Here is a 21591-nt window from a genome sequence, read left to right as displayed (position 1 = left end):
TTCCTCTACACAGCAACAGCAAAGTAAATGACAGCGTTAATTCAATCCAGAATGCTTGATAAATTGAGAGGAGTTGTTTACCTAGTGTATGAAAAAGTCCCGTGGGGATGGGTTTTATTGCGATCTGCATAGTCATCCGTATTCCTATACTGTCTGTGCTCATGTTTGTGAGTTAAACATATACAGTAATTTAGCATTCAGATAATCCCATGGCTATAATCCAGACAGATTTAGCTCAAATTTCTCTGGGATTTCTATTATCTAGATTTAGCAGTGTGGTGTTGACTGGATATTTTAAATTGCTGCAAATGCTTTTTTTCTGCAATAAACAACATATTTTGATGTTCTCATAATTGAAGCTGTAAATTCTTTCTGGCATTAACCACACGTAAAAAATGCATCTTTTTGAGGACAGTGATTGCACAGCTGGAGCATGCTTTTAATGGATTCCAGCTATTTAACTACATACTACATAAGATCATACAGTGTTTATATGAAAACCAGTATAGTGTATGTGAAAATAGTAATGAGAATAATCTGAAGAACGTTTATCTCCACACATTATCCATTTGAAAATGAACTCAACTGTTTCAGTTTTAATGATGTTTTATTACAATATATTGGACAGTATAATAATATAGAGCCTGGCTCTCTTACAGCACTTTTCCTAAGTAGACCATAGCTTTTATTGTTTTCAGTTTCCTCAGACAGAACTTCCAGTCTTTCTCGCTCAGCAGTTTTGAGGAAAAGAGAGAATCTGGGGGGAAGAAAGAGCATCATTATCCACATGAAATGAGGGGATATTAAGTCCAAGTGCACTGGGTACCTTTCACAGCAGACCACCCTTTGTCATACGTTGCTCTGATTAAGTGCAAATGTATTCAAGGGAGCAGAGCAGACACTATAGAGGGTCCAAATGTTCGTGTACCAAAAGTGCCAGCCCTCCCACAGGCACCAGCATTGATGGGGCTGCAGGAGTAAGAATGCTTGTGTGGGAGATTTTTAGGAGGGAAGTGTACTGTGGGAAAAATTGTAAAGCTGCTTCTTCTACCCGAGTAGCTCAAGTTGAGAGTGTCTGAATTGAGGCAAACTGCAGAGCAGGGCAATGCATGCTCTGTCCTCTGCCTTGTAATTGTGTTGCAAATGCACCAAACACATTATTCACCCCCGGGCCAGATCTTCTGGGAAGAGGCTTGTGCACACTTGGCAATAATTTGATGCTAAGATTGTGTCATCCATAAGTGTCTCAGAAATTCAAAATAAGCAAACCACTTGGAAATATTTGGAAAACAAACTATTTGGAACCATTTATGGGATCTTTGAAGCTGTGTGTCATATTTTTGTTCCCTGAACTGGAGGATTCAGACACCAGTTCAGTAAGTGAATTCAGGTATGCTGTCCCTGAAAGCACCCCCATCATGCTGTGTTCCAGAGCCTTCTCTGACTGTGAATTATTGCCAGCCCCAGTAACTGTAAAAATTTTTAGAAGTATTTTCAATGTGAAGAAAGAAAGAGGATGTTCATTTAATCAGTTGTGATAAAACTGTTCCATGTATAAAATTTATTTGCTTAGTCTCCAAGCAGCAGGTTTGCAAGAATGATGGAAAAAAAAACCCCAACCAAAACTAAAAAGCATGAATGAGAAAGACTTTTATAGCTAACAACCATACTTCTGGGTAAAAACCTTCTGAAAGAAATATGCCGTGTCTGTGTGGCAGTACTTTTGGTTTCATACTTGCTCTGAGTTATTCTTTGCAATACTACAGCAGCTGGGTTTCAGAAGCAGCAGCAGCACTCAGGTACTTGCCACGAAAAAGAGTCTGAGCGTTCACTGGCCTTGCTTCAGTGCCCTGCTAAAGCAGTGGGCCCGCTCCTTTCGCACTGAAAGCCCCCACTTCTGGTCTGAGAAGTCATGCTTATGCTCAAATAGCTATCAATATCTGTGTTTGATCCCTAATAAGTCAGAACTATGAAGCTGTAATGCCGGTGAGATGGAAAAGCCATCTGATAGCTCTTAAACTGCTCTTCTTCCAGACAATGCCTGTGGCACCAGCTGTTGTAGCTGGGAGTTTTCAAGGTCCAATCCTTTTCTTTCTCAGGAGAATTTCTTTAGGCCCCTAAAGAGTGATACCAAAACCCCAGATGAGCAGAGGAGTTTTAAATGGACCTGACATAGCTATGTATTAGCTGCATCTTTTTTGAAAAGAAGTATAAATCAATTTAAAGTTTTACAGTCAGTGTCTGAGGAAGTTGCCAGTGCACCCACAGACCTTCTCATTGCTGCACATAGCAGCTCAACTCACCAGACTCACCAGTTGGATTCTGGCTGCCTGCTTTATTTTCCTTTGCATTTTTTTTTCATCCTATTATATCCTGACCTCTCATTCAGCAATTATTTTGAATCATGCTGAGGACACTTCTCCTTACTCCCTTTGGATTTTCTCTTGCTGATGCAAATGCATCTCAAAATACCATCTTCCCAAGTTATTAGATCCAGGGCTTGGTGATGCATGCTGGGCTTAGCTGAAGTATCAAACCAGCAAAGAAAGACCAAGAAATGAAAGAGCACCATGTAAATATTGACAGATTGTTTTTATGACTAAGCTATGATTATCCTTCATTAATTTGTCTATGCTTTCAGAAAGAGAGGAGATTGCTGAAAAGCAGAATAATATTTTTTTGCAACAGACAACTGTGTGCTGTGATTGTTGAAATTTCTATTCAAGAAATCCCTCAAAATGAACACAAAATCAGAAAAAAACCCCACTCTCTTACAGAGATGCAGGTCTGCAATGTTTAAAAGTAACACCAGTGTGTTCTATATCTACATCTATAATTTGAGATTAAATACACTGTGGATAAGGTTAAAACCAGAATCTTTTCTAACCACCTACCAGGCATTTATGCAGTATATTGTTTCCTTTTTGACAGTTAAATTACTAGTAATAAAGCTCTGTAACTGTGCCATGACAGTGTTTGTCCTCTAACATGGCTGTGCAACTGCATCACCTCCTCTAAGCTGCACCAGCGGTGAGGGCAGAATCTAGGCCTGTAACGTTTAGTTAATCAAACCTATGTGCCATTAGGAGAGCTGATACCTTTCTACCCCCTCCCTTACCTTGGTGCTGGAGGAATAAAGCAACTCAAACTAGTCAATTGTGCAAATCTGAAAACAGATTTTCTGTGCACAAACTTGCCATCTGCACAATCATCCTTTTCCTCTTCAAGCAGCAAACAGCCAGAAGGTATCAAGCCGTCTCTCTGTGTTGCAGAGGGAAGAATCCCAGACATGGCTTTGGTAGCTGAGACCTGCTGGTTTTTTTAACCCATTGAAGTATTTTCTAAAGATCTTCTTTCCATGTGCTTGGCTGGTGTTATGGTGACCATGAGTGAACGTATCAAGTTACTGGTATGGGAGTAGCCCTGCCAGGAAGCCAGAGGGCACGGTTAGTGCAAACTGTTTTTAGACGCCTGAACAGGCACAGCTCTAAGTTGGGTGCCTGCTAAGTTAATAAAAGGACTAAACAGTATTTTTCCTACATCCTGCATGTGGACAGAACACAGCCTGTATCTGAGACAAGCCTTACTTCTGGGCTGATGTCACACTTGGCTAATTGGCCCTTACAACATTGTGTAAATAGCAATATTCTAAAACTGTGGTTGAAATTTTTGAGCTTGGGTTCTGCTAGAATTTGAGGAGAGGACTTTTGAAAAACTGAAAGGGGAAAATCTAAGAAAAGAAGTGAACAAAGAAATGCCCCAACATGAGAAATTTTTATGAACAAAATGTGATCAATTCATTCTCAAAGTTAAGGCAAGTGAGCAGAGGGAAAGCTGCCCCTACATCCTTTTTCTTAATGCTGAAAGAGATTTGTTCCTTGCTTCATGAAGGAAAGAAAATTATTTGTGTCAGGAAAATCAAGTTAAAGGTGACCTACCAATTTATTTATTTTACTCTTTGCATGGTGGTATAAAAGATCCAGCTGCAAAGTGTACTGGTTTGTAAACTGGGCCACTCCACTAGAAATTGTTCAGATTAGAAATGCTGAAGAACCCGGAGCACCATCCCGAATAGTAAAGTCCAGTATTTTATTAATTATAAGCTACACACTTTCCTCCTATCCCCAGATCATATAAGTTGTAAAGTGGCAGCTTTTTATGTAAATTTCCATAATTTCACACATATTTCTTAAAAAGTTATTTAAATACATGAGTCATCCCTTAGGTTCACTTAAAAACAGCAGAGGACATGAAGTGCTTCTTGTATTGAACTTTATACCTTTTTTTCTTTCTTCTTTTGAATTGTTAGGGCAATGTTAGAAACCTGATAGTGTGGGAGCAGCTTCTTTCTTGGCTGTATGCGGTATTGATTTGTAAGAGTAGTGATACAGAACTGTTCCACTAATTAAGTGGAAAATTGATAAAGCATCTTGATAAAGGATGCCATTCTCTTATCTGAACTGATTTGATACTGGGTTTCTTGCTGGGTTGAGCATCCAACCCAAACACAGTTAAGACCACAGGTACTGAGAAGACCATAACCACCACTGCTGACTCATTCACTGCCATGCTCATCTGACATGGGAGCTGCTCCCCAGCCTTTTCCTGTCACCCTGTTCACATGTTCTTATCTGCCCAGGGACCGGGTTCTCTCAACAGCTTTCTGGCTTCATCCCCATCTGACTGGTACCTCTCTTGATAGTCTAATTTTGGCTCTGAACTACATCTAGTGCTTAGATAGGATAAGATTTCAGCCAGATGGATTATGAACAACATTTTCTTTTCAACGTTCTTGGCTCCAACCCCACAGATGATTGCTTTAGCCCAACAGAATAAAGTCCCATCCTTCAGAGAGCTGAGCCAGTTCCCTCACTTTAGCATGCAGTGTAATTATTCTGCATGTTCCACAGAACAGGCATTCCACTCACAGCTTCTGTTTTGCACCTGGAATCTGAATGTGCTGCTGACATCAGGACCCCACAGTGCTTTATGAGGGCAGATGAAGGCATGAAAAATCTGGACCTTTGTACAGTATCCTAAATAAACCATCTTTCATTTCTTATATTTCACCCTGATAAGAGAGTATAATGTCTCTGCTCCACTGAGCTCTATGCTGGTGAGTAAAACTCTGTGTGAAGCTTATAAATTCATGCAAATAAATAATATGACTTTTCCCCACCTTGATCCAGATTATAAATTAATGAAATTTAGTCCACCACTCCTTACTGAGTAATTCTGCTGTCACATATTCATGCTGAGGAAAACTTTTCAGTGAGATTCTTTTCAAGATAAGTCTTTGCCAGCTAGTGGAAGTGCAATCATTGCAGAGCCACTAACATTTTCCTGCTCTATATCAAGTGCATCACAAATCTGCCCAGCATCTTTGTCAATCATTTAAAGTGTAGCAGACAAAAATAATATTCTTAGAATTATTATTGGAAGAATTTATGTTTTCTTATGAAGTGAAAGTGATTTTGATATATGAACAGCATTGGGAGGAACTGCCAGTGTGAAAACTCAAACCAAACCTGTGTGTGTAATATTCTTGTCTCACAGGAAGTAGTGGGAGTAGTATGTGAAAAAAAAGTTGTTCACAAGTCAGAATCCTTAGGAGCTCTCTAGATGACTTTTCCTGCATTTTGTGATATTCTGCTAGGAGAAAGTTCCTCTTTCTCCTTCTTGAGCCTTTTTATGTCACAAACTGTGCACACAAAGGCATGTGTGTAACAGCTCATACTGGTTGCTCAGCAAAGGATGTAGAGTAGGATCAGGTACAAAACAAAGGTTCCACTCATGATGGTGGTTACAACTACAAATCTCTGTGCAAAATAATGATAATCATTAAAAGAAAGGTATTCTTAAAACTGTCTCCATTATTAAAGGTTGATTTATCTTTCCACACTATAGTGAGATGAATACCAGAGAAGCCTTTGCATTGCCTTCACTCACAGCTTAACTGGAATCACAAACAGTTTTCATAATGAAGTATACAGCCTGCAAAAATTTTGTATTCCAAGTGTGTGCACAGGCCCTGTTGTTCCAGACTGTACTTCTTTCCCAAAGTGTGCATTGACAAGCTCTTCAGTGTGTTTATTACTGTACAACACTGTAAGCCAACTGATGTTTACTATTGGCTGTGCAGTAGGTCAATCCAGAGTTTCACCACAACAAGGTACATTCTAAATGGCTGTGCCTGAAGGGCACTATCCCTTATGGATCAGCTTAGTGGGGAGAAAAATGTGCATCTTAGTAGGGATGTGCTGAGCACCCGTCTCAGCCTCAGGGGAGAGCAGGTAAAGTGACAAGTCCTGTCCTTGTAGTCTCCAAACACAACCACTCTTGATTTGTATCTGGCCTTTTTTCAGGTCTCTGTGGTGGAGGAAATCCTCCTCATGTCCTGCCTCACTCCATATAGCTGCACTAAGGCCACCTGCAATTACTGGTATGTGTATTATGTGGAATAATTAAGTCTATGTAACATAATAAATACATATGTATTATACCTGTTATGTTCATAGAGCAAAGACGCAGCCATTAAAATACACACCAGACTGCTCTGTACAAAGAAGACAGATGGTATTTATTCCATATTAATTAATATTGCTTGCAGAATTTCCTCCCTCTTTAAATATCTTGAACATCCTTTTTCAGAATTTAAATGTACACATACAGATTCTTTTTGTTTTGACAGCTGACTGTTGTATTTTATCTCCATTCAACATAGGTGGCCTTGGTTTGTTCTTACAAGTGCTATCTTGTGTATCTTCAGTCTGCCTGTCATTATTATAGTTCTCCGTTCTGCTTAAATCAAGTTAATCAATTGATTTAATCAATTTAAAGATGGAAAGCAAACAACAGTGCAAACCCTCCTGAAATTTGGAGGGTTAATAGATTAGGTTTGACAGGATTTGTGTCTGCAGGTTTTGGCTTCACTGGCCATGATCTTATTTAACAGTTTGTTTTTTCTCAGTCGCTTGTTTCAGAATAACATTACCCATAAGGATGAAATGCAGCCACTGCTGAGATTTTATTGTTCAGTGTAACTTGTTCACAAATACTCCTGGAGATATGTGGTCTTTGCCATCAGAGTTTTACACTGGAACATTTCTGTGTTACAACTAGACCCACACAGAGACATGGCTAAAAACAAAAAAAAGCAATGGCACTATCATGGATATTCCAACCCCATTGCTTTAAGGGATGCTCTAAAGGAAACTAGGCCAAAAACTTGACCTATTTTAAAAGACATGGCAATCTGTTCTTTTAAAAAATCTTTCACACTTCATTGAGTCCTCCTCTCTCTCCTATACCATGAAAAATATTGTACAGTAGCAAGATTCAGAACTCTTCTCTCTGTACTGTTACCCATACAAATATTTCAAGCTGAAATCTCCAGTTTAACAAATTTATTTTTCTCCATCGCTGATCTTGAGAAAGAAATCATCTTAAAAATTACCAAATGCATAAATTGAACTAATTAGGTGTAACTAACTAAAATTGCTACATCACTGCACTTTCTCCGTAGTGTTAGCTGCAATGGATCCATTTGGCAACCAGGAGGTCTTAGGATCCATAAAGGATTTTTGCTTCTAGGGACTTCAGTGTTTTGAATTTGAAAACCAGAAGCAGCGAGCCATATTTCTCAGTTATTTTGCTGTTTGAAATCTGGCTGTGAAACTCTGTTTACTTTGTGTTGGACTCCTGCCAGAGGAGGCCTGGTTTTAGCAGATGGTCGTGGAGAGGAGGCCAGACGTTTCCTGCTGAGTCCTGACGAGGCACTGATAGCACCGCTCCCAGGCACAGCACTGATGCCTTCAGCAGCCACCGAGGCTGGAGAGCAGGCGCTGCTGACAGAAAAGTTGTGAAGAGTCCATGAAGCAGCCCCTGGGGCAAAAGCATTTGTGGAAAAGAGGGTCCTGAAGTGGTGCTCAGAAGTGGTGGAGCTGTCAGCCAGAAGATGAGCAGGGGAAGGACTGGACTTTTGACCAAGAGGAACTGAAGTGTTAAAACGAGATGGGCATAAACCAGTAGTGAAGAGATGTGATTGCTTTGATCTTTGACAGGGCACGCCACTGTCTTGTCAGGGAGAGAGCTGAAAGAAGAAGGTCCGAATGGAAGGCTTTACTGTGGTGTGGGTTTACCCGTCTGCTCTATAGTCAAAATATGCAGGGAGCATTTTCCTTTCCCCCATTTCTGGGGGCAACTTCTCTCAGAACAAATATCCTTAATATGTCCTCAGGCTGGGTTTGATCTTTCAAGATGCTACCTGCTCTCAGGATGGGGAATCAAAGGGCAATGCCATAATCGCAAGCACTTGAGTATTGCTGGATTGCTGCCTTGGCAATTTGCATACAGGAGAAAATGCAAACAAGTTTCTCAGGAGGCTGTATGACTTGGAAATCTTGCAGAAATCCTTCAGGCGTCAGTAAGATTGAGGACATCCATAGTTTATCTGAGGATTCAAATACTGAACCAATGTAGCTAAAATTCATGGTTCCCATGCCACGTGGCTCTGTGTTTGGGGATTTGGTGCTCTCCCATTTCCTGCCATCAGATACCTGGAGCCACTGCTTTACTGTGTCAGGCTAATTTGGGTGATGATTTTGTGCAGGTGGCAAGGCCCCTGTGAACTGTAGCTGACCCCTTCCTTGCACTCCAACTGTTCTGCAGGTAGGCAATGTTGGATTTTTTTTTTTTTTTTGCTTGTACCTCTCCAGTTTACTACTGGATCTCAAAAGGAAAGAAATCCCAGGAAGACTGAAGTGTTGGTTGCTTTGTTACATGTCACTTGCATATATTTCTCCCTCCTTGGCCATTATTCAGTCAAAATCTCCCCAGAACTGAGTCTCTGGGTCAGCACAAGAGACAACTTACAAGATCAGGCATCTACATAGGGGTCTGACTGAAAATATTTTTCCCTGAGCTTCTACCTGCAGAACATTAACATTCAACAACCCCAAAAATGGGGGAAAAAAAAAAAAAAAGTTTAAAACCTCATTCAGCCTAGTACCAAACTTCGGTATTTCTTTCTGTGACAGCCCTTCCTTTCTACTTAACAGGACAGTCTGAATCACCACTTTCCTGACCCACTGCCCTCTTTGATGTAGTTTTCTTAGGCTGTAGTAGTTGGTGCCTTTTTCTACCTTACTGACTTCCAGCTTGAAGACAAGAATGCAGTGTCTAGGAACACCACGCTCCATTTTTAACAGCTCGGCAGCTGAGCCCGTTTGACATTACACTGACACAAAGATTTATTGTACTGTACAGAGAAGACAGTCTACAGAAATGAAATTTCAAACTGTCTGTATCAGCAAAGAACATGGATAGACCTTGGGAATTTAATCTGGTCATCATAACTTACGGAATGCAAGTGATCTGTGTCTTACCCCAGCAAAATGCCACACCCTCATCTGACCAGCCATGGCAAGCCATAGCCAGGCTGGGAGCCTGGGCCTCGCTGTCTTGCGCCTTGTGATCGTCCACATCCGCACAGAGGAAGTGCTCTTTTAGGCACTAGTGAAAGGGATATAATGAATATCCCTTTCACTAGTGCCCTAAAGTTGCCCTGCAGAGGTCTAAAGCCCATTTCCATCACTAGGCAGAGGGGTGGTCAATGCTCATCCTTTGCTGGAGATGGACTCATGATCACGGGGCCTATCTCAGACTTCCCTGGCACATTTTTAACATTTCTGTTTGCCAAGTGGCCATACTGTGCACCACACAACTCTCCTTCCCACTCCAAACAGATGCTGCAAGACCCAGCAAAGCTTAGAAAATTTCTGGTCAAGCAGGCTTTCATTGTAATTAAAGGAGCCCTCTTTTCACTGCCCAGTTTGAACACAGACCAGTTTCTTCTGTCAGCTGGGATGATGTGAGTTTGAAGCTGGGAAAACTGGCTTTTTTTTTTTTTTTTTTTTAATAATTGAAACCATAAAAGCTAGAGTTTTCATTAAAATTTGTTAGGTGAATTACTAGTTATTGCACTTTGATTTTACAGATACTACACATGAATGGAGGTAACAAAACAAACAGAACCAGAGCTAAATGTCTTGGGAATAGCTCAGGATATACAGAGACAGATCCCTAGGGAAGGAGAGTTGCAAAAAGGCATCAAAATGGAGTTCACTGAACTGGTGTTTAAAGCTTTTGGGAAGTGTCTTTTTTTAGCAAGCCTTTAAAGTCAATTATCCTCACAGAATGTGCTTCATGTTTGTCTTGAGGATAAAGATAGTGAGATTTCATAATTTATCTGGCTCATACCTCAGGTTAGCCTCTGAGCATGCAGGTCCCTGGCTCTGTGCTAGACAAGAGGCGGCAGATCCCTCTCTACTGACAGGGAAAAGCGCCTTCCCCTCTGTGCTGGCTGTGAGCTGGAGAAAGGGCAGCGAGGCATTCCTCCCTGAAAGTGAGAGATGCTGTATTCCCCAACTGTCAGACACAATTCATAATGGAAAAAAACCAAAACAAAGCCACGCTAAAGTGCAGTAGAGAAAATCCTGGGAAATCGCGTAGACAATACTTAAGCACAACTTTTCTCCACAGAGAGGGCTTGTGTTAGATCCCAAGCTCCAGAAATGGAAGGGAAATAAACAGAGCTTTTGGAATTAACCTGGCAAAATGGAGTTGGTTCTCACCTGTCACAGGACTGCACAGTGGAGATTGTCCTCATGCAGACAGCCAGCTCTTTCTTTCTCCGAAATGGCTCTTTCATTTTCTTTTGAAGATCATCCTTGAATGAATATGTCTGTCCAGCACAGGACACTTCCAGTGCTTTTGAGTTAGAAAAGACAGGAATTTTTAGTACTAGTACAGCAACAACAGTTTCTAGACAAGTAAAATCTGTCTGCAGAAGGAGAGAGGAAGCCCCCACCTACTCAACAGTTCAGCTGCTGTGCTCTTCAGTAAGGGCAGATATTTGGAAAATGGGAAAGAACAGGAAAGATCCTGGTCGTGCCAACACTAGTCTGATTTCTGACATGCTTAAACTTTCACACATGTCTTTCTTTACAGTAATGGGTCTTTAAATGAACTCTTTTGTATTACTTTTGGTGTGTTTCTTATACAGTGCTGACCAGGAGCTAAATCTCTGCATCAATGAAGATCTTCAGAGCCATTAGGTACAAGAACTCCAGCAGGTGGTTATAGTGGTCCTTGGTGGATAATCCCTGGAGATGTCCAGTCAGTCCATATCATAGCTGTTTATCTCATAGCTGTTAAATAATTCCCTTCAGTATCTTCAAGTTAACTCTGTCAGCATGAGCTCTTTGTCGCCACAGTAATTCGGGATCTATTTGTTCTTTGCTGCAGTTATGGCCATGTAAACTGTGTATGAGTTACCACCATTTTTGCCCATTTTGCACAGGTGCAGGGATGGTACCAAACACAAGGCAAGTTGAGCTGGTTGTGTGGGAGGCAGCCAGAATGGCCCCCATTTATGAGCCCACTGCTGTGTAAAGGGCAAGACTCTCTGCTCAGTGTGGAAACAGGCGTGTAACAAACCTGTGCCAATGCCAGGAAAACACTGAGGGAGAATTACTCCTAACAGGAAAAGGCTCGTGGAAAGCAGAGTGTGAGCTTCTCTGCTGTACTTATACACAACACAGCCCCATTTCTTCCAAGTATCACACTGTGAAAAAATGTTGAATTCTTTTTTATTGCTAGGCCTGAGAAGGAAATCTCTACACAAAATAGTACCTCGATCTCATTTTGGGCCTTTGTGGAGTCTTATTTTGGGCCTGATGCTCAAACCCAGCAATAACAGGCTTACAGCTGAAAGGCTTCACACCAAAGGGCACAGAAAAAAAAGAGGTTTTTTTTATAGAACAGTTGATTGATGGTGAGATATGGGAGCATAAACATAGCTATTGAAGCCCATGGACCATTTTGACCACAGAAATGCAACCTGGGAATCTGGCTCACTTGTTTAATCTCTCTGCCAGTTTAATCCCGGTCTCCCCTAAAACACCTGGTGTGATTTCAGGGTGGCACTGGTGGCCCTTGGGTGCCAGCCTGGCATGGCATTGCAGATTTTGCAGAAGAGAAGTGACTCATTAATATTCTTTTTGTCATATGATGCCCATACAGCTGTAAATAAACATGCTTACAAGGACGTATCTGGGAACTAAATTCATAAGGAACTAAATAATAAACTTGTCTTCAAGCTGCTGGTTTAGACTGAAAGCAACACTGAAATAATGTGTATTTTTTACAATTTATTGTAATAGTCTCTGATCCTACAAACATTATGCACATCTGTCAAACTTTATTCTGAGATGTAGGGCCATCAGTTTCAATCTGGGGCTAATAGATAGGCATTGGCCAGAATGATTTTATGGCTTGGATCCCTGTGGCTTAAGTTCTGACTAGGCAGATGTGACAGAGTCCAACAAAAGATCTCAACAGAAGCAACCCTGGCTGTGTTGATACAGTTGCTATTAAGTGGAAATTGCCACAAAACTAGAAAATATCACCAAGGACATTCACCCTTGTCTTCCTGTGCTAGTTTACCTGCATAGTGATGCAGTTTTCTTGCAAAAAGCCTAGCAGTTAGAGATTTAAAATTGATTACTTTTCTGTTTACTTCTGATTACAATTTTACTTGTATTTTTTTTTCTTCTTTATTTTTTGGATGACCTTCAGAAATTTTCAATTAACATTAAAAAATGTTTTTAATAAGAGGCAAGAACAAGAGAGCTTAGGTTTTTTTCTGATGAAAGGTTTTGTAAGGGTAAGATCATCATTGTCATAGCCATTAATGTTCTGATTTTGGAGCAGTGGAGACGTAAGCAAATATTTATTTTTGAAAGGCCTTTGCTTTGGTTGATGACAAAATACTCATCTCCTAAATTTAGCAATGCTGTGTCTCCATGTGTATATTTATATTATTAGTCACCTTTAAGCCCACATTTTCTGTGATCTGCACAGGCTGGGGAGTCACTCCATCCTTGTGTCAGAGGGGGGTACCTGCATGTCCATGCCCCTGCCAAGTGGGCTGAGTGTCCAAGTTGTGAATTCCAGTGGGAACAGACCAGAACTGGAGTGGCTGGGAAAATAGGGGCAACAGGGGGGGCAGCTTGAGCAGTCTTTGTTTCCATAACCCTAGTAGGAAGAGAAACAATAACCATGGAATACCCAGAGTTGGAAGGGACCCATATGGGTCAGCGAGTCCAACTCCTAATAATTACTTTAATAATGGTCACCTTGTATCAGAGTCCCTGAATTCAGGTATTTACCTGTCCACTATCCCAGGCTGTGCAGTTCCTCTGGCTTTTTACATGGAAAGCCACGATCCCGAGGAGCAGAAATATGGTTTGTGCCCGTCGTTCAGAGAAAGCAGTTGTGCTAGCTGGACAATTTACATTTTGGGAAAACGTTGTTAACAAAAAGGTTGTGAGTAAAGGCAGCCCAGCCCCACTTATGTTTAGGGGACACACAGGGAGCCCGAGGACAAGCGATGACCCGGCCTACCGCCGCCCGTGCCGGTGTCTGGCTTCCTCAGGGCCATGTGAGCACGGCGCCACCTGTTATTTTGTGGGGGGGGGCTGCGGGGCGCACCCGGCCGCGGTGCCGCAGCTGATGTAATGCTGCTGCCGCCGCAGCGCCTTCACGTGTCTGCGGCGCGCCCGGACAGCGGGGCAGCGGCGTGTGCCGCACGGCTGTGTGCGCTGTGACACACGGGGACACACACACACGCAGGCAGGCACGCACACACACACACACACACGTGTGTTATTTGCGCCGCTCCGGGCGCAGTCCACCCTCTCCCCACCGCGGCCGGGGTCCCGGGGCTGGCGGAGGGGCCGCCCCCCCGCTCTGGCTGCACTCGCCGCCCCCGACTCCAGTCGTGGTCCCGGACCCGGCCCCAGCCCCCTCCCCAGCGGCAGCGGCGGCAGCGGCGCGGGGCGGCCCGAGTGTCGGGCACGCCGAGCCTGCGCACTCGGCGGCCGGGCGGGCACGGCGTTCCGCGGGGCGAGGAGCAGCGCGGGGCGGGCCGGGGCGGGCCGGGCCAGGCCAGGCCAGGTGCTGCTGCGGGGCGGGGGAGCGCGGAGCGACCCTGCGCGGGGGCGGCGGGGGCCGGGCGCCATGCGCCGAGCCGCGGGCCGGGCTCGCCATCCTGCGGCGTAGCGGCGGGACGGGTTCCGCCCGTGATGTCCCCCGGGCAGCGGGGGAAGGCGACTCACTCGAGCGCTGCGGCAGAGGCCTAGTGCGGCCAGCGCCGCTTACGTCCCATGGCCGAGGAGCAGCAGCCGGAGGGAGGGCAGCCGCCGCGGCGGCTCGCCGGCACCCCCGCCCCCGGCGGGGCCCTGCCGGCCCTGGTGCCGGGGCTGCAGGGTGGCGAGGCCAGCGCGCTGCAGCACAAGATCCGCAGCTCCATCTGGTAAGGGCCGGGCCGGGGGAGCGGGGCAAGGGCCGGGGGGCTGCGTGGGTGCGGGGGGGGGGCGCGGCCCCTTTGTGTGGGCAGCGCGGAGCACACGCGTGTTCGCGGGCGGGGGTCGCGGCCGGGCCGTGCCCGCGGGTGATGCCACCCGGGCAGGACCAGCCCCGTGTGCGGGCGGTCGGCGGCGCTGCCCGGCTGTGGTGGGGCGGTGGGCACGGGTCACCTGCCGCGGGCGCTGGAGCCGGGCGCATCTTCCGCGGCGCTCCCGGCCGTGTTTGTAGCGCGCACATGAGCCCCCACCACGGCGCTGGTGCAGCGGGGGTTGCGGAGCCGGGCAGGAAGGGTGCGATTGTCCAGCCTTCTGTAAACCTCTGCTCTTCTGAAGTCCCAGTCAGGCAGTTCAAATGCAGTTTCGGCTGGAGCTTACGATGGTTTTCAAGTTTCTGCATAGGAAGCCAGGTTATTTTTTGTTGATTTTTTCCCCTAAAATTTCAAATTCCTAGTAAAACCAGCATTTTAATTAAGAATTTTATTTTATGTGTATTGAGGGAACGAGGTGAATCGAGTTTAGCTTGCTGCACATAAAGCACTTTATCGTTTTTTGTTGTTTTTTTCTTAAATACCTGTAAGAGGCTGTCGCCTGCAGCATTTGTATTTTATGTATGTTTTTAAAAGCTGCTTTTGGCTGAGGGCACTGATAAAGAGTAGTGAAAGTTAAGAGTTGTGAATACAGGTTACTCATATAATGTTTTCCTTTATATACACACACACCATGTGTATTTTATACATATACTCATCCCAAGAAAAACATACTGATCTGTCTTGCATATTACGTCATATTACAGTTAGATTGTATGGTTTGAATGGATGTCACTAGAAAATAAAGAGAATCTAAATATAATTTTACCTTCAGATTCTTTTATTGTATGGCATACTGAAATTGCATTTATTATTGGGATGGTAGTTGTTTTATTTTTATTTATTTAAACGGTAAATAATAGTTCATTCTCCTTAATCCACACTTGCTACCTTTTGTTTTGGTTTTCTCTGCAATGTGACCTAGAGAAGGAATATGAACTGCAGAATTTTCTGTCTTTCTAGATCATGAAATCTTCACACCCTCCTAATATATTATGGTATTTAATGGTGGCCTTTTCATGTTTTCTTCTCTTTGCATGAACATGCTGTTTGGAAATGAGCCTCGGAGAGCATGTTTACATTGCATTCAGATTAGGTATCATGTCCAAGTTGAAGACAAAATGGCTACTAAGTAAAACCTCTGCTTTTATTGTGGGTTTTCTTTTCAAGGAAAAAGAGCACATATGTTAGCTTCTGAAATGAAAGCTGCTTGTTTGATTCAGGTGAACTTGTTGAATAGCCCAAGCCCACATTTGCTACGAAGGAATGTAGCGTTTTGCCCGGGGTGAGTGGCTTGCCTGGTGCCAAGTGCCTGTGACCAGCAGAGGTTTTGCCAGCACCTTGCAGCCCTGTCTCCTGGTACTTTCACAGGCGTTCCTCACCTTCACAGAGTGTTCCTCCTGGCTACCTGCTTCCTGCACCGGGCTTCAACTTCCCTGCTGCTCTCAGGCAGCATCCATTCCCTGCAGGCTGTGCTGTTGAAATGCAGTATTTGAAGATAAGGTTATTTTTTTATAAGAAAAGCTTTTCTTTTGATGTCTTCAAATCTTACGTTTCTCTGTTGTGATTAAGCAGTCTTCATTTGAGGTTGGAGTTTAACGTTAATTTGCGTCTTCCTGGAGATGCGGTGGTTGTTCTGGAGCACCCAGGATGAAGAGCACTGCTGGAGCCGTTGTGCACACTGCGCCCCAGTAAACAGTGAAAAGTCTCCTGTTCTGGCAGTCTGGGGTCTGCTCTTTGTTCAGTGGGTGCTGGTGATGGATAAACAGCGGGAGGGATTGTGGAAGGCTGGTTGTGAAAATGGCAATACGCTGCTGTTAACAGAACGAGCTGTAATGTGTGGAGCAGAGCTTCCTCTTTTCTCCTTCCCTCCTCTTCCTCCCCTCTTCCCTTGCCGTGCCAGTTTCACATGCTGGCAGGTTGGTGCATTCAGTTTCCCCCTTGCTTTCCAGTGGGTTTAACACATCCAGATCAGTACTCTGTTGTTTTCCCCCTACCTCCTTTTTTCCTACACGTGTTTGTGCATAGTGGATGGAGGGTTTTAGTTGGTTGTGTTTGTTACAGGGTTGTTTTGTTTGGTTGGTTTTTTAAAAGGATTCAGTTTTCAAATTGTATTGTCAATGAAAATAGTAGTATAGCAAAATATAGCAGCTACTGAAATACTGGACTTGAGGATCACAGACAAGTCTGTGCTTGTCCCTCTACTTTACACACAAATGTAAATATAGAGAGTGATGCAGGCCGCGAGTGGGACAATGAGCTATTCATTATCTCAACTCATACTTAGTTTATTCTGTTTATTAAATTAAAATGTAGGTTGACAAAAACATATTAAGTAATTGTGTACATCTGGAGTGCCTTGTATGAAACAACAGGTTATGTCCTGCTGGTTGCATTTGCAGACGTGGTGAGTGAAGACTTAAAAATGTGCAATTTAGGTGTCCAGTCTGTTGGGTTTGGTGGTTTGTTTTTTGGGTTTTTTTTTGTTTTTTTTTTTTTTTTTTGGTCGGGGTGGTTTTTAGCATATAAAGTGACCACTAGTTTGAGCTAAGGAGGGGAAGATAAAGGAGTGACCTAGCTGTGCTTAAGAACAAATCAGGAAGTATTTATTTGCATTGCAGCATCCCATACAGGTATTTAACTGCTATTTGGTTACAGTAATTGAAGCTCATCACTGTCTATCTGTATTTGTGTCCTGCCTGCCCCACTGAAACACATGCAGCAAAGTGGTGTCTGGTTTTGTTTTGTGCTGTGCATGTGAGTTGCTGAGGCGGTTGGATGTGTTCTTACGGTGTGGGTGAAGCAGGCAGAAATAATACTGGATGTCTTTTCCCATTGACGGATTAGAAGTCTAGACAGAGAGAACACGTCTTTGGGAGCCCAGCCTGGCTGATTAGTGTCGGCATGGGTGGGTTTGTAAATTGCCCTGGTCCTCGCTGGACACTGGGCCTTAATCTGTCTGTTTTTATTTCTCTTTAGATTCATTAAACCTTTCATATTTATTAATAGCTTTTTGTCCAGACGTTAGAGCCCGAGGCGGGAAAACCTCCCTAGTCAGCTGTCTGAGCATATAGACTAATGGGGTTTCAATTATTTCTTCGGGTGAGGGTGCTGTATTACCAAATGTGTGTTATTTGTATATGATGTTTCTGTACCCAAACATATGGTGGTGAAGACAGAGTCTACTCAGTATCACATTGACTTGCCAAGGAATATCTTACAGCTGAAGACAGCCAGCAAAGTATGGATGTAAAAGCAGCGTGGCATGAGGATTGAAATGCAGAGATGGCCCAGGGAGGGTGGTGTCAGCTGAGGGTCTGTCATCACTGGCATAAAAGAAAAAGACCAACAGTTTTAGGCAATTTAATCCCTCCACTCACTGTATTAATCCAAAATCCAGTAGCTGTGAACACTGAAGGAACAGACAGGTTTGTTTTCTTGTTCACTGTTGCGAATAACTGGTGATGATTCTGCAATGAGCACTTGTTTACTGTTGTAAATAGTAATCTGGTGCTTGCATCTGTGCATGGATTGGCCCCAGCTTCTTTCACCTTGCCTGCATCTCAGCTCTTTTTGTCCTAAAAGCATCTGTTAGGATTTGAATATAGCAATTCTGCTCGAGAGATTAATTTCTGTCCTTCCCCGCCCCAGTGTCTCGTGTGTAAACCAAGCTGAGGACCAGGCAGTGTGGAGTGGCAAACACAAAGCATTGCATTTGCAGCCATTTCAGCTGGACGTGGGTGTGGGTTTCTGACCAATAATTTTTGTCCTCAAATCACTCTTCTAGCTAGAAGTTGTATTGGAAAACCATGAGCGAGTCCAGGCAGTGCCGAAATTATGTGTCCTAAGGCCCAGTTTGTCTCATGTTGAGAAGGAGTAGGAGGTGAATTGTGCCCTTGTTAGTTTTGGGCTCTTGGTATTGTGCTAGAAAACCAGATTAGCTGGTTGTAACACCAGTGTTTTCTAATCTTTGGAAGGCTCCATTCTTTCTTATGACTTAGAACATTCCTGCTCCCTCCTGCAGTTGCATCCATCACTCCTCATTAGGCATTGTCAGCAAACATGGATTGTCACTTAGCTGTTGGCAGAGCAAATGTTCTGCAACTTGGGAAATGCAGTCAAGGTTTTTCATAATAAGAATTGCTACTTATTTGTATAGTTAGGTCGGCAGAAAAAATTGATATCAGTCTTGATATTTTTGATAAAATGCCTGGCAATGAAGAGGGAAGCTTGAGGGGTATGTGTTTCAGGCTTTTAGCAAATGCAGGTGGATATACCTTTCTGGTAGTTTTTTTCTGCAGTTGAAATTTCTGTATGTATTTTTTTAAAACAAATATTTCTTGAGTCAAGTTGGATTAACATGTAAACCAATCCATCTGCATTTTTTCTCGTAGCTTGGGAGAGGGAGACAGGAAATAAAGGAAAAAAACCCCAACGTAACCTTCAGTATTTTGTTAAGTAGCCTGTCAAAATTGAGAGAACTCAAAATTTCCTCTGATTACAGAGTAATTGTGGTTATTCTGTGTCCTCAGCCCAAAATGCAATGGCCGTCATTCCCTCCTTCATCCTGGTTAATTCATTGTTGGAGGTGAGAAACACAGGTTATAATTCTTCAATTACAGATTACTGATTTCTGTGAGGAAAATCAAATCATTATCATTGACTGGTGTACAGGCTGCACTCATTTCACTAAATCTATGCGACATCAGAAGTGTGTTTATCTCCTTTGAAAAAGGACCTTGAGCTCCTCAGCTGAGAGATGATGTGTAAAACTGCAAAGATTTCTTGTCACTAACTCAGTTTTCCCTGGCTTTTTGGTTCCACTGTTTCCAGGTGATGGGGAGGTTTGCCTGTCCTGAATGTATTGCCTGCTATGGTGTATAAGCAGTCAAATACATAGGAAAAAATTGAACTGTGGACCATATTTTAGAGTAGTTCATGGTAATTTCAGGGAAGGTCACCCCTCCTTGGGCAAAGCATTTAGGAGCTTGTCGTTCTCCTTCACACTCTGCTTCCCCAAATGGATAGGAACAGAAAGTGGAATTTGTTTCATTTCACTCCACCTTGTTCTGTACAAGTTCCCATGTAGTTATTGTGGAGGAAAAAAAATGCATTTCTGAGGTGAGGGCCAGCTCTTAGGAAAGATGTTTTCATAAAACAATCCATCCCATCACTTCATGTGCCTAATTCTCTGACTGCAAACAAATTTTAAACCGGCATGTAGCCATCTGTGGTGCAGAACTCATGAATTGGACAGAATAAATCCTACACCATTTGTCACTTTCTCAGCTCGACGACTTCTCCTGAAGATGGCCTCCGTGGGTTGTTTGGAGACCTTCCACTCCTCTGAACAAGGGCCAGGTGCACCCGTTACCTGTTACTACACATTCCTGTGTACAGGAAACTCTTCTTTTGGGGGGAAGCCTTCCAGAAGAATTCCTTCTCAGCAAAGCAGCATTCAGATGCTTTTGCTGTTCCCTGCTGCAGTGCATCCCTGTGCTGTTGGGAAAGCCTCCGGGTGCCAGGAGCGGGCAGGTCAGCGGTGCAGCAGTCGGTGCCAGGGCGGCGTGGGAGGAGAAGCAACTTTCCAAAACGGGGCACGGCTGCCACAGTGGTGGAGTTTCTAGGTCAGCAGGTGTGGAAGCCAATTTGGTCTGCAGGCGTTTTTACAAGGTTAGAAAATAAACCTGAGTAAAATGAATGGTGACCTTTATGTAACCTTTGGAGAATGGAGCTGAGGTTTTATTGAATATCCTGGCTCCAAGTTGGAGGGAATAGCTTTGCAGAAGAAAGGTCTTTATAAACCTGCTTTTAGGAAGAGTGGATTTTTCACTCTTGTTTGTGGGTTTTGTTTGTCTTTGTTTCTTGAAACAATAGAATCTAAAAACTATACAGGGGGAAAGCACTATTCAAGTAATAAAAGATTTGGAGAAGTTTTACTGCTGTTCATTTGGAATGCATTGGAGTGCATGGAATTGTTGACTTCACAGCATCAAACATACGCAATTCCTTGTTTCATAAACATTTTACTTTCCACTGCAGGAGTTTCTTCATTGAAGCAAGTTAGATGGTGTGACTTTGTGATTCAGAGCAGCAGTTCTAATGAGTTCTTAATAAGCACAGAATTGCAGGATTGTCATCCCAGGCCTCTGTAACTGGGTTGCTTGCCACTTGGGAGAGTTCTGTGTGATTTACATGTGTCTGTATGCCCTTGCCAAGTAGGAATCCAAATCTCTACCTGAGAAGAACACTTGGAAATCCTCCCTAAAAGTTTCTGGGTACTGTATAAATTAATCAGAAAAAAATTGTATAATTGGGTGAGATGACAGTACTGCTCAGGTTGGGGTAATCAGACTTACACTGAAGCACTGATTAATCTTTTAATTAATTGGAGCTTGGGGTGGTTTTGTTAGTCTTTTTCTCTGTGTGTGTGTGTGTAGTTTTGAGAGCAGGGGTTGAGCTTAATGTTTTTATACAGATCCCATAACTTATGTATGTTGCCTTCTCTTGTTACTCTCCTCAGCCGCTTGCCAAACAGAAGTATTTGGAGAAGGGCCAGAGCTGCAAAATTCAGATCGGAATCCAAATTTGGATTTTTGGTTCAAGCCTTTCTAATATCTAATATTACAAAGCCTCTTATATAAATAAGGAACTCTTTATTTTTAAACTGGCAACGGGGATAGGGAGGAAGCTTCCTGGCTTCCCTCTGGAGCAGTCCAGGTGGAATGCTGGACTGTGTGTTACAAAGCTATCAGCAGGTGATTCAAAAGGTAAATTGAATAGGTGAAAAAGCAGTGAGTGCACTGTCACCCAGAAAGAGCCTGAGCAAAAGGCCAGCACAAATTGGTGCTTTCAAGCCAGCAAGAAGAATCCCCTAAATCTAAAAATTCTGGAAGTGGCGGGATGTTTTATGGTGTTCCATTAGATCTTTGGGAATTTTGAGGGTTTGTTTTGTTTTGTTCCGAATGGAGTTAGCCATATCTCAATTTTAATGCTTTCTTGATTTAATGGAAAAAGGATTATCTTTCATCAAGTAGGATGCTTGTTAACGGCTGCTGTGCCATCAAGAGGCTTTC

The 21591-nt window shown here is 43.4% G+C and overlaps 1 protein-coding gene and 1 long non-coding RNA gene across 2 annotated transcripts in view; one reads left to right on the top strand and one right to left on the bottom strand.

Moving 5' to 3' along the window:
• Positions 1 to 541: 541 nt before the first annotated feature.
• On the bottom strand, positions 542 to 13484 carry LOC121669941. Its single transcript, XR_006017955.1, has 3 exons — positions 13233 to 13484; positions 10635 to 10770; positions 542 to 757 (listed from the first exon to the last, which is right to left on the bottom strand). It is a non-coding gene; the product is annotated as an uncharacterized LOC121669941 (long non-coding RNA).
• Positions 13485 to 14070: 586 nt separating this feature from the next.
• The window catches only part of RFX7 (regulatory factor X7), a 50164-nt gene continuing 42643 nt past the window's right edge, over positions 14071 to 21591 (top strand). Inside the window, exon 1 of the mRNA XM_042039216.1 lies at positions 14071 to 14377. Within this exon, the coding sequence (XP_041895150.1) occupies positions 14229 to 14377 (149 nt within the window). The 5' untranslated portion in view covers positions 14071 to 14228. The remainder of the gene's footprint in view (positions 14378 to 21591) is intronic.

Source organism: Corvus kubaryi, unplaced genomic scaffold, assembly GCF_017639235.1.
Source record: "Corvus kubaryi isolate FWS band 111438036 unplaced genomic scaffold, C.kubaryi_AGA036_p1.0 37394, whole genome shotgun sequence".
NCBI classification, from domain to species: domain Eukaryota; kingdom Metazoa; phylum Chordata; class Aves; order Passeriformes; family Corvidae; genus Corvus; species Corvus kubaryi.
Note: the sequence above shows the minus strand (reverse complement) of the source record. Positions and strands in the feature narration are given on the sequence as shown.